This window comes from Salvelinus alpinus, chromosome 13, assembly GCF_045679555.1.
Source record: "Salvelinus alpinus chromosome 13, SLU_Salpinus.1, whole genome shotgun sequence".
NCBI lineage: Eukaryota > Metazoa > Chordata > Actinopteri > Salmoniformes > Salmonidae > Salvelinus > Salvelinus alpinus.
Window position 1 is genome coordinate 4,831,159 of NC_092098.1, and position 13,685 is coordinate 4,844,843.

The 13,685-nt window shown below is 42.5% G+C and overlaps 1 protein-coding gene across 1 annotated transcript in view; it reads left to right on the plus strand.

Moving 5' to 3' along the window:
• Nucleotides 1-13,685, plus strand: part of LOC139536843 (carotenoid-cleaving dioxygenase, mitochondrial-like) — a 94,408-nt gene that overhangs the window by 41,323 nt on the left and 39,400 nt on the right. The window contains exon 6 of the mRNA XM_071337499.1: nt 8,555-8,683. Coding sequence (XP_071193600.1) covers nt 8,555-8,683 — 129 coding nt within the window. The remainder of the gene's footprint in view (nt 1-8,554; nt 8,684-13,685) is intronic.

Below are 13,685 nucleotides of genomic sequence, written 5' to 3' on the forward strand. Positions count from 1 at the left end.
CAACTTACTCAGGGTCTTGCTCACGAATGCTATGGGAATTGCTTTATCTGCACCTTCAGGCACTTGACAAAGCACCTCTCAAAATCAGGGTGAGCCAGCACAACACAATTCAGAAGAACATCCTTCAGCTTCTGGAATGCAATGACACACTCCTCAGTCCAATCGGACATCGCCATTTCTTGGGTGCTAGTTTGAGGTTGTTGGCACTAAGATGGCTAAACACAACTTCAAGTCACTGCAGAGCCAGTTCCTCGGTGGGTGCAAAGACCAACAAGTCATCCAGGTAACAAAGGAGATTTGAGAAATGTAGGTCCCCAAATATGCTTAACATAATTCTCAGGAAAGAGGCTGGGAGGCTACTCATAAAGTCCCATCGGTTTGGTAAACTCTTCATGAACTGGGATGTTATACAATCCTGAGATTAAGTCCATGGTGCTGAAAAATGCACTGCCACCAAGGGCTGCGAGACAATCTGCTTGATGAGGAAGGGGATGAGCGTCCTCCCCCGTTCGTGCATTCATCCACCTGAAGTCAATCCATAACCTCAGACTCCCGTCTTTCTTCCATACCACGACTAAAGGGGAGGCATACTCACTAACCGACTTGCATATAAGGACTACTTCCTCCATATCTGTTAACACCTTCCTCAGCTTCATGTAATGAGCAGGCGGAACCCTTCTTTATGGTAGGCAGAAGGGTCTGTCATCAACCAGGTGGATACGGTGAACATAACCCCTGGCTCCTCCGCAGTCCAGATTATGTCTTGAGAAGATGTTTTCATATTTTGTGATGGCATTCACAAGTTTCTCCTTCCACTGGTCAGTCACTTGGCATCCATCAATGTCTATGTCGGTGCGACGGTGGCACTGTATTATCCTCAAAGCGGGCAAAGAAGGTGTTTATTTTTGCTGGAAGCATGACTTCGGTATCCGTGACGTAGCTGTTTTTGATTTTGTAGTCCGTGATTTCCTGTAGACCCTGCCACATACGTCTCGTGTCTGAGCCGTTGAATTGCAACTCCACCTTGTCCCTGTACCAGCATTTTGCTTGTTTAATTGCCTTGCGGAGGGAATAACTACACTGCTTATATTCAGCCATATCGTCAGACCCCTTTCCATGGTTAAATCAGTGGATCGCGATATCAGTTTTTCGCGAATGCCGCCATCCATCCACGGTTTCTGGTTAGGGTAGGTTTTAATAGTCACAATGGTTATGACATCGCCAATGCACTTATTTATAAACGCACTCACCGAATCAGCGTATAGATCAGTGTCGTTCTCTGAGGCTGACTGGAACATATAATCTTGGAGCATGGCTTCCGATTGGTCAGTCCAACGTTGAATGGTTCTCGTCACTGGTATACATCCTGTTTCAGTTCCTGCCTATAATCCGGGACGAGCAAGATGGTGTCGTGGTCGGATTTGCCAAAGGGAGGAAGGGGGAGGGCATTGTATGCATCGCGGAAGTTAGAGTAGCAGTGGTCGAGAGTATTAGCCCTACGTGTCATGCAATCAATATGCTGACAAAATTTAGGTACCATTGATCTCAAATTTGCTTTGTTAAAATCCCCAGCTACAATGAATGCAGCCTCCGGGTGTATAGTTTCCAGTTTACATAGAGTCCAGTGAAGTTCCTTGAGGGCCGTCTTGGTGTTCGCTTGAGGGGGGATGTACACAGCTGTGACTATAACTGACAATAATTATTTTGGTAGGTAGAATGGCCGGCATTTGATTGTAAGGAATTCAAGGTCCGGTGAGCAGAAGGACCTGCGTTCCTGTGTGTTCCTGTGTGTTGTTATGATCACACCATGAGTTGTTAATCATAAAGCATACACCTCCGCACTTCCTCTTCCCAGAGAGGTGTTTATCTCTGTCGGCGTGATGTATGGAGAAGCCTGGTGGCTGGACCGATTCCGAGAACATATCCCGAGAGAGCCATGTTTCTTTGAAACAGAGAATGTTACAGTCTCTGATGTCTCTCTGGAAGGCAACTCTTGTTCAAATTTTGTCTACCTTGTTGTCAAGAGACTAGACATTGGCAACTAGAATACTCAGGAGTGAGCGATGTTTCCGTTTACGAAGCCTGACCAGAAGACCGTCCGAAGAGAGGATCTGCTTCGGGAAAGTCGTATTCCTGGTCATAATGTTCGTAAGTTGACTTTGCTCTTATATCCAATAGTTCTTCCCGGCTATATGTAATAAGACGTAAGATTTCCTATATGAAGTAATACATAAAAAAAGAAATACTGCATAGTTTCCTAAGAACGCGAAGTGAGGTGACCATCTCTGTCGGCGGCATCATAATCTCTGCTCTCACGCTGTCATGAGCATAATAACTCTACCCACAAGTATGTTTCTGGGCATGACCTTTCACCTGGTAGGCTCGACTATTACAGTGCTGCCTGGAGACAATGCCACATTTTTTGGAAATTTATCCCAAACTAAGTGTTCAGTCTTGGGAAAATAGTCACAGCTTGAGTGAGCTTCACGATCTAAATCTTGCCATCAACTTCCTGTCCCTTCCATCTTGTGACACACCTCTGGTCAGTGAGTCTGGCCATCAATGTTGTTGACTACCTTCCAGTATTTGTCTGTGCCCTTCATCTAATGCAATATATGCTTGATGACATTCAATCCCAGTAGAAGTTCATCACGCTGTCCAGGGACAAATAGGGTGGGCACTTTAACATCAATCCCATAGATTTGCATCTCCAAGTCATAGAAAAACTTTCGTTAGGCCTTCTTCCCCCCACAACCCACTAATACTAGCTCTGTAGGAGGCTGATAATGCTGAGGAAGGGCACCTGCTTCCAAAAGTCTCTGCTCAGCATGTTCATTCAATGTACAGGCCATAAACCCAGTGTCAAGCATGCCCTTAAGCTGCACTCCCATGTACAGACACAGAGGTGTAAAACAAATTTGAAAAAACCTCAACCTCTTGTGAACATCACATAACAATTTTCTCTCCTTTCGCATCAGAGCACAAAATCTCATATGTTTTCTCGAGATCATCAGATTCTTTCTTAGGGGCAGACAGTTGAACACCCACATTCCCCCCTTCACCTGTAGGCGTGTCAGTTTAACGGTTGCTGATGTGGTGGGTTTCTCTGCTGCTGTGTTGGGTGTCTCTCACCGCCAGGATTGGCATAGCGTTCCCCCTGTTTTGAACAATTTGACTTCCAATGATCTGGGGAAAGCAACAGTGGCACAGGTTATCATGTCTACAGTGCATCAGAGTGGAGTGATCTGTTGAGCCACAAACCCTCCATTCCCTACGCCTGAAGAGCTGAGAGGGGAAAGATGGCACCTTCCTCTTCAAGTACATTATCATCAACTCATCCCATTCATGAATGGAGAATTTGTCTGTACCATCTCTGAGTAAACTCTAAATATACAACATTATTCATGAACAAAACACTGTGTGTCATGACTTTATGCTTAAAGGACTCTAACTTTTCTGAAAACGACAGAAAAAGGGTGCCTACCTCATAGTGCATCAAAATTATTTGAGCACGAGCACGCAGGACAAAATTCAAGTACACACTCCCTTATTGCCAGGATGCAGGCATGAATAATAACACATCAACATGCTATAATAATACATGAACCTGGTGAAATTCACAAAGTATTTTAACAACTGTTACATTAGCTAGCTAGCTAACGTTACCACAGCCAGATATATTAGTACAGAAAATGGTTAGCTAGCTACCATAACTATGATTGGACAAAATAAAGTTAGCACTTTTTCAGTCACTCAGTCGCACTAGAACTAGAATAGTTGCAAATATTCATTACCCAACCTCAATAACCCAGCACCAATAACCCAACCTTTCTGTATTTGCAGAAAACAACCCAACAATTGACCCAATGCTTGCAACCAAACAACATTTACATTACATTTAAGTCATTTAGCAGACGCTCTTATCCAGAGCGACTTACAAATTGGTGCATTCACCCTATGATATCCAGTGGAACAACCACTTTACAATAGTGCATCTAACTCTTTTAAGGGGGGGGGGGGTTAGAGGATTACTTTATCCTATCCTAGGTATTCCTTAAAGAGGTGGGGTTTCAGGTGTCTCCGGAAGGTGGTGATTGACTCCGCTGACCTGGCGTCGTGAGGGAGTTTGTTCCACCATTGGGGTGCCAGAGCAGCGAACAGTTTTGACTGGGCTGAGCGGGAACTGTACTTCCTCAGAGGTAGGGAGGCGAGCAGGCCAGAGGTTGATGAACGCAGTGCCCTTGTTTGGGTGTAGGGCCTGATCAGAGCCTGAAGGTACGGAGGTGCCGTTCCCCTCACAGCTCCGTAGGCAAGCACCATGGTCTTGTAGCGGATGCGAGCTTCAACTGGAAGCCAGTGGAGAGAGCGGAGGAGCGGGGTGACGTGAGAGAACTTGGGAAGGTTGAACACCAGACGGGCTGCGGCGTTCTGGATGAGTTGTAGGGGTTTAATGGCACAGGCAGGGAGCCCAGCCAACAACGAGTTGCAGTAATCCAGACGGGAGATGACAAGTGCCTGGATTAGGACCTGCGCCGCTTCCTGTGTGAGGCAGGGTCGTACTATGCGAATGTTGTAGAGCATGAACCTACAGGAACGGGTCACCGCCTTGATGTTAGTTGAGAACGACAGGGTGTTGTCCAGGATCACGCCAAGGTTCTTAGCACTCTGGGAGGAGGACACAATGGAGTTGTCAACCGTGATGGCGAGATCATGGAACGGGCAGTCCTTCCCCGGGAGGAAGAGCAGCTCCGTCTTGCCGAGGTTCAGCTTGAGGTGGTGATCCGTCATCCACACTGATATGTCTGCCAGAAATGCAGAGATGCGATTCGCCACCTGGTTATCAGAAGGGGGAAACAACAACCCAACATGTTTTACATGTACCTTACATCTCAAATCTATGCATGGAAGAAGTCTTGACTTGTCTGGTGTACACATTTCTCTGTCCTCAGTTTGATTGAAGGCCTCAATCTGTATGTTTGCCTTGTAGCTAACCAATTGCAAACTAGAAAGAGTGAAGGAACAACACACGATTAAAATAAGCTAGCTACTAGTTTAAAACAATAAAATATCTAATTGTTACAAACAATGAATGTAAGGGCTACATTTATGAGAAAACATGAATTTAATTACCTTATCAATCTTGAAGACGATTCATTCATCACGCAAAAATGAATTTGCGTGATATTTCCAGGGTGTTGATGCATTCTCCTCCCAATACAGCCTCTTCCAACACCACAGGAAGGGTATCCATCTGCTAAAGTAATGTTTTGATTTGATGTCAAATATACTCATATTGTTGCTAGCTAGCTAGCTGTTGTGCAAGCTAACATGCAACGGAAGCATGACACTACCATATTGACATGCATCATTGCAAAAATATGATATAAATATATAAATATAATATCAAAACAAAAACACACACACATACAGTTGAAGTCGGAAGTTTACATACACCTCAGCCAAATACATTTAAACTCAGTTTTTTACAATTCCTGACATTTAATCCTAGTAAAGATTCCCTGTCTTAGGTCCGTTAGGATCACCACTTCATTTTAAGAATGTGAAATGTCAGATTAATAGCAGGAAGAATGATTTATTTCAGCTGTTATTTCTTTCATCACATTCCCAGTGGGTCAGAAGTTTAGATACACTCAATTAGTATTTGGTAGCATTGCCTTTAAATTGTTTAACTTGGGTCAAACATTTCGGGTAGCGTTCCACAAGCTTCCCACAATAAATTGGGTGAATTTTGGCCCATTCCTCCTGACAGAGCTGGTGTAACTGAGTCAGGTTTGTAGGCCTCCTTGCTCGCACATGGTTTTTCAGTTCTGCCCACACATTTTCTATGGGATTGAGTTCAGGGCTTTGTGCTGGCCACTCCAATACCTTAACTTTAAGCCATTTTGCCACAACTTTGGAAGTATGCTTGGGGTCATCATTTAACTTCCTGACTGATGTCTTGAGATGTTGCTTCAATATATCCACATAATTTAATTTTCTCATGATGCCATCTATTTTGTAAAGTGCTCGAGTCCCTCCTGCAGAAAACACTCCCACAATATGATGCTGCCACCCCCGTGCTTCACGGTTGGGATGGTGTTCTTCGGCTTGCAAGCCTCCCCCTTTTTCCTCCAAACATAACGATGGTCATTATGGACAAACAGTTCTGTTTTTGTTTCATCAGACCAGAGGACATTTCTCCAAAAAGTATTATCTTTGTCCCCATGTGCATTTGCAAACTGTAGTCTGGCTTTTTTTATGGCGGTTTTGGAGTAGTGGCTTCTTCCTTGCTGAACGGCCTTTCAGCTTATGTCGATATACAACTTTTTTTTACTGTGGATATGGATACTTTTGTACCTGTTTCCTCCAGCCTGTTCACAAGGTCCTTTGCTGTTGTTCTGGGATTGATTTGCACTTTTCGCACCAAAGTGCGTTCATCTCTAGGAGACAGAACTTCATCTCCTTCCTGAGCGGTATGATGGCTGCATGGTCCCATGGTGTTTATACTTGCGTACTATTGTTTATACAGATGAATGTGGTACCTTCAGGAGTTTGGAAATTACTCCCAAGGATGAACCAGACTTGTGGAGGTCTACAATTTTCTTTTCTGAGATCTTGGCTGATTTCTTTTGATTTTCCTATGATGTCAAGCAAAGAGGCACTGAGTTTGAAGCTAGGCCTTGAAATACATCCACAGGTACACCTCCACTTGGCTCAAATGATGTCAATTAGCCTATCAGAAGCTTCTAAAGCCATGACATCATTTTCTGTAATTTTCCAAGTTGTTTAAAGGCACAGTCAACTTAGTCTATGTAAACTTCTGACCCACTTGAATTGTGATACAGCGAATTTTAAGTGAAATAATCTGTTTGTAAACAATTTTTGAAAAAATTACTTGTGTCATGCACAAAGTAGATGTCCTAACCGACTTGCCAAAACTTTAGTTTGTTAACAAGAAATTTGTGGAGTGGTTGAAAAACAACCAACCTAAGTGTATGTAAACTTCCGACTTCAACTGTACATACACATCCATAACAACTATCAATAATAACATTTAAATGAAACTAAATCAGCCTGCTTTTCTTACAACATTTTAATCAGATCCCTACACAGGCTCAGAAGGATCTTGTGAGGTTGGGACATTTTCTGGCGACAGTTGTTCTTGCAGTGCTTCTGCCATGTCTTGTAGTTTTGGAGGCCCAAAAACTTCTTGGCTGCAGATATAATGATGTCCAGCTTCTTGGACTTCTTGGACACATGTGTAATACAATGAATAACTGTGTCTATAAATGCAAAAAAATCCATCTTCTTCACAATAAGTGTGTCCAGACGTATAACATTTGCAACTGGTTGCGGTGCAGCCACCGCCATGTCTTCTTCAGCACTGTGGCCCCTTTCCCCTTCAACTCAACTCTCTTCACCGCCTTCAATTCTCTTCACCGCCTTCAACTCTCTTCAACTCTCTGCATCGCCTCCAACTCTCTTCACCGCCTGATGTGATCACCGGAAACGGCTTCTGGTAACCCTAGTGGCAGTAAATGTTGTTGCCACATGTTTGCCACATTTACAAATATAATCTTGAGAGAAATGTCTGCCAGAAAAAAATCACTGGTGAACTGTTTGCAACTAGAGGAAATAAACATTATAGTTGCAAACGGTATGCCGCAGATTCACGACTAGTGGCAAAAGTTGGCAAACTTATTTTGTGGCACACTATTTAGTTTGCAGCAAATTTCCCACAAACTTGTGGGAAGTTTCCAGCAACAAATACATTTTTGTGAAGGAGCTACTAAATGTTGTGTGATTTTCTTCTAGTTGCACTGGTGCTCCAGGTAGCACAGCAAAATATTTAGGAGCATATGCGACCAAAATGGTAGCACTGTAGAGCCGTGAGGGGGTTTTCATCAAGCTCACTGTAAGGGGCACTTCTTAACTTTGACAATATAGGAGGTCATTTTCTTAGGACCTTTTCTTCAGAATGTAGAAAATTACTGTTTTCACGTATGTAGACACTGGTATGGTGCAGGAGACATAAAATGTTGAAGTGTCCCTTTAATGAAAATATTGTAATATACATAAGGCTGGTCTATTATTGCACCTTAAACCTCAGTGCGACTTGAGACAGAATTAAGTGTGGATTTAAACCAGTAAGATATATTTTACAAGCTTTATTTACGTTTTGCCTATCTCAAATGGGTGAGGGGGTAACTATCTTCCTCAAACATACCAAGCTGTCATGGCAACCCCATAGACAACAGTGGTTTTCGTTGAACAATGAGCACACTGGGTCTTAATTTTCGACAACGTATTATTTACTGTAATCTCTGTGAGTTACTTATATACAATAAATTAACTGTATTTATATACAAGTATTTCTTGTTTAAATACAAGTGTGTGTGTTTTACGTGGCTCTGACACAATATCACAGGGTGACAGGTTGTGTAGAAAGTGTTCCTGTGAGTTTAGGGGATTATTTATTGCATACACCAGTGTTGTGACACAGTATTACAACACTGTGAGAGGTTGTGTACTAACTGTGTCCCTGTCATTTTAGGTGCCTTGTATAACATAATCAAAGTGCCCCCTATGAAGAACAATCCAGAGGAAACCCTGGAGGGGGCCAAAGTGCTGTGCTCTATTGTCCCTGCAGACAAGGCCAGGCCCTCCTACTACCACAGCTTCGGTAAACCTACCAAACACTTCATGCAATACCTATGCAATAAGAGCCAAAACAAAATAATGGTTGAGTCCCAAATAGCACCCTTGTCCCTTTATAGTGCACTTATTTTGACAAGGGCTGCAATTCGGGATGCAACCATTACTTACTGTCACTGTACGTCTCTATCACATCCGTAAGGAACAATATGTACCCTGACATTAGTGTCTCATTTTAACTTGTGAGGGGGGGTGATGCTATTTTATTTAGAATTTTAGGATCCTGTTAGGTATCAAAATAAAATATATATTTTTTAAAAGGCCATAGAAATGCATTGAATAATACCTTCATAAATGTCAAAAAGGACAGTAAAAAATGTAAAATAAGAAACAAGGTTTTGAAGTGTCTGTCCTAAATCTAGGAGATATAAAATAAAACTTTGTAAATATATGTATACATTTTTTTGACACTTATTTAACCCCTTTTTTGGGGAAGACACAAAACTACCTTCATGCTCCACCGGTTACCTTCAGATGAGTTCCGTGACACTTATGGGGGTCGTAGTGCAAGACGAAGAGCACCATCATGTTCATGAGATTCGCCCTGACCCTAACCCTAACCCTTTCCACAGTGGGTTCCCAGTAGTTTGTAGCCCAAATGGTCCAAACGTTTGCAAACAGAAGTTGGCACATCAACGGTACCGACTTCAGACATGCCCCCTGACACTTGTGTCCATGAGAGTCTCCTTTCCATAGAGTAGTCATAATAGGTTCCAGGTCAAACCGATTGGACGCTAAAGACGTTTTCAGAATACTGATTTTCGGGGTGTCTCATGGTCTGACAAACACCGCTGTAGCTCAGCAGCCTTCCACTGGAAGGTGTGGTGGTTTGAGATGCATCCACTGCAAAAAAAACATACAGTACCAGTCAAAAGTTCAGATTTTTCTACTCATATCTACTAACCACTTGTTTGGTTACTACATGATTCCATATATGTTATAGTTTGGATGTCTTCACTATTATCTTAGAATGTAGAGAATAGTAAAAAATTAAGAAAAACCTTTGAATGAGTAGGTGTGTTCAAATTTTGGACTGGTACTGTATCTCTAGTTTAAACTGACGAATTTTGATGGATAAAAAAAATATGTAATTTAGATTGACATATCGACTCTAGGGGGGCCCTTAACCCTTTGACCTGTATGATCACATATTTGTGATCATTGCTGTGTGGTCCCTGCAGCGTACCATCACAAAAATGTGATTGGAACAGCAGCAACAGAACTTATGACGCAAAAAACGCGACTTAACACCATTGTTGTCTGAACAGCATTTACAATTTTTTTGTACTGATGGAAAATAAAGGTCTTAAACTTTATTACTCAGTTTTACCCTTTAATGTAAAAGATAAATGTGAACTTCATCACCCAAGCATTACACGGAACACATCCACAGCCATGTTTGACAAGTGAAAAACGCCCGAATCCCAGAATGCCATTTACTATAATGCCGCGTTCAAAACAACTAGGAACTCTGACATTTTTTTTGCTCCGACTGGGAATAATTGATTTGAGCGGTCAAGCAACTCGGAATTCCAACTCGGGAACTCAGGCCTCTTTATAGAGCTCCGACTTTCCGACCTGAAGATCACTGATGTCATGATTTTACTTTCTATTTTTCAGAAATCCCAGTTGTTTTGAACGCGGCATAAGATGCAAATAAACAAAGTCAAAGATGGCTGAGCCCATTGCCCAAAAAATATCAACTTACTTTGGTCACTTTTCAGCATGCTACAAATCTGCATGTGATTGTTACAGTGTATACAAGAACCGGAGCACATGACTTGACAAGTTGTTTACAGTTTAAACAGCAAATAAAATGTTATCGCCTCACAGGTCATCACCCAAATACAAGCCTACTGCCTAGCCTAACCGTAGGGCGAACAGGGTTGCCAGATTTGGTTGAAAACATTTTAGGGGTGTTTGTGGAGGGGTTAATTTAATTTGTGGGGGGGTTTCAAGTGCATGGGGGGTGGAAATGGGGGAAAGTATCATGGGGGGATATGATGGAGGAAATATTACTATGATGGGGAATTTATCTATAAATGGGGTCTGGAAAGGGGTCTGAACTGGCAACCCAGGGTAAACAGTTACGATCTGTCTTGAAAGAAAAATGTAACTCTTGATAGACACTGATAGCCATTGATTATAGAGATAATGTCCGATTTCAAAAGGAAACGCCTCACTGAAGAGGAGATACACCGATTCGTCATCAGAATGACAACATATTTATTGTATGAGAGTGAGTCAGATCAATCAGATAGTGATGAGGAATATTTGCCCTCCCAACCTTCTGGAGTGTGAGATGTCTGAGGAAAATGGTGCCCACCTCTACCTTGCATGCAATAAGCATCCCTCACCTCCCCAAGATGCTGGTGCTGCTGCCAATATTGTAGGCTGCGAGGGAGAAGAGGTTTTAAAGTTAAGGAGGAATATCCCTGATGCTTGAGATCCTGTCTCTTCACACCATCAGAGAAACTTCAATGACACCCTGTCTGGCGTACAAAGCACCCTGCCTACCCCTTCAGAGTCAGAGTGTTTTAAACTGTTCCTTGATGAGCAATTGGTGGAGAGTGTGGTGCAGGAAACCAACAGTTTGCCCATTATCATATAACAGAAAAACCCAAGGCTCTCTTCAAATGAATCAAAATTCAGAATGCCTTTAGCCTACTAAATATGCATATTTGTTCGCAGGCATTCTCATGAACTGAAAGAGAAGACATGCCCCTAGCATAACAGGGAAGCTCTCAAAATGGGTTACACTACTATCAGTGTAATGTATACCGTCCTGGTCACGGTGCTGCTGATGGGGCTGATGAAAAAGGTCTTTGTGAGGGACTAATGGACCTCTGACCCCATGCTGCAGACCCGTTGTTTTCCAACCTTTTTCTCCCAGGACCACTTCCTTGTCTTGCTGAGAGTGCTCCACTTTGAGAACAATGCCCACTGCCAACCTTGCTGACCCCCATCACACAATTAGGAATGTCCTGGGCAGGTTCACCAGGGCATTTAGAAGAGTGTTTGTGCATTGATTAGTCTCTCATGGCTTGGAAAAAAAGACATTCATTACGCCAATACAGCCCATCAAAGCCCCACAGATTTTGGAGTCAAGTTCTTTGTTTTATGTGACCGTCTGACGGGATATGAACAGGACCTGATCATCTACACCTGCACCACCACAGATAAGCCATTTTGAGGGTCTTGGCATATCTGGATCAGTGGTGATCACCACGCTGCAGCCTTACCTCAGAAAGGGGCACACTGTATTTGTGGACGACTTGTACAGCAGCCCTACACTTTTACGGTTCCTTTTGAGGGAGAACACAGGGGCCTGTGGCACAGTGAGAAGGGGATTCCACTATTCAAAAAGAAAATGAGCAAGGGGGAGATGATGGCAGTGAAAGGGCATGACAAACGCGATGTCCATGTTCTGTCCACTGTGCAGACCTCCAAAATGTCGAACACAGGAAAACTGAACTATGTCACCTGAGAGAGGAAAATTAAGCCTGACTGTGTCTTGGAGTACCACAAGAAGATGGGAGCAGTTGACAAAGTGGACATGCAGAAGTGTTTTGTTGAGTGTGCCAGAAAATACCTAAAAAAGTACAAGAAGGTATTTTTCCACCTAATAGACATAGCCCTACTCAACAGCTACATTGTCCACTGGCAGGTCACAGAACAGTTGTTCTCATACCAGCTGTACAGGATAAACCTGATGCGGCAGCTCCTTGAGGACCACCACACTCCTCGTTGTCCGTCTGCTGGGGGCCGGCCTGCCTGTGACAATCCTCTACGCCTCACTGAACACCACTTTCCTAGCGATGTCCCTCAGACCACCCTGCAAGGAAAAAGCACAAGGAGGCATTGCAAGGTCTGTCTAACATCAACCCGATGACAGAAACAAAGGAAGTTGACCAAGTACATGTCTGAGCCATGTGACACAGCCTTGCGTGCAGTTCCTTGCTTTGTCGAGTTCCAGACCCTGAAGCACTACTAGGTGGAAAGTAGGTTTATAGTGGCTGATCAATTGTTGCTTTATGCTGATATTTACAAATATATTATTGTAAAATGTATTGCAATGTATGACTTGAGGTGTTTGACAGGGAGGATTGGGGAAATGTTCCCAAAAATAGATATGTTTGTTTACCATTAACATATGTTTGTTTAGCTGAACTGAAATATTTTGTTTGGACTCCTGCGTTCTATTTCTGAAATAAAACAGAACAACAAAAGTATGTAATCAACAATTGTGAAATGTATGACTTTGTGCGTTTGATGTGTAGTGGGTGAGAGGGATTGGAGAAATGTTCTTAAAAAAAGACAAAAAATATATATAATTGTAACATTTTATTTTGTTTACTTTGTTTGACTCCTGGGTTCCAGTTCTGAAATAAAACAGAAACAGAAAAGGAAAAGTACGTAATCAACTTTTGTTATTCATTGATTTGTAAATGCATTCTCGCAATTATGTTTAATCATTTTGCCAAATAGTTGTTGGCTAGGGAAAATAATGATTTGATTATTTCAATCAAATAATATCTTCCCTAGCAAACAACCTTTAGCCTAACCTGTAGACTACTGTAGACTAAAGAGAATGATTTGAGTTGTTACATTACATCGAGTTGTCCTAGAAATATACTGTATAGTTAGTAATACTTGAAGTTTTTACAAATGTAACCACGTTTTGGAAGGAGAGCGATAACTGGTCCACCCACGTAACATTAAGCCCATAGATGGCGCCAAAGCATAAACCTAGATGATCCTGTTAAGCGCCATAGTTTAATATATCTACAACATCGCTTCCCTCATGCCAAGATCTCTGCATACAATATAGCTGATTACACACACGCACCATTCAATCTGATCACTCGCACAAACTATTTCACTTTCTTGTTTACATGACTTTGTCCACCACCCTGTCCTCATTCTCCTCCGTCTCGACCAGTCTAAAACCTATCCAAGCCATAATACTC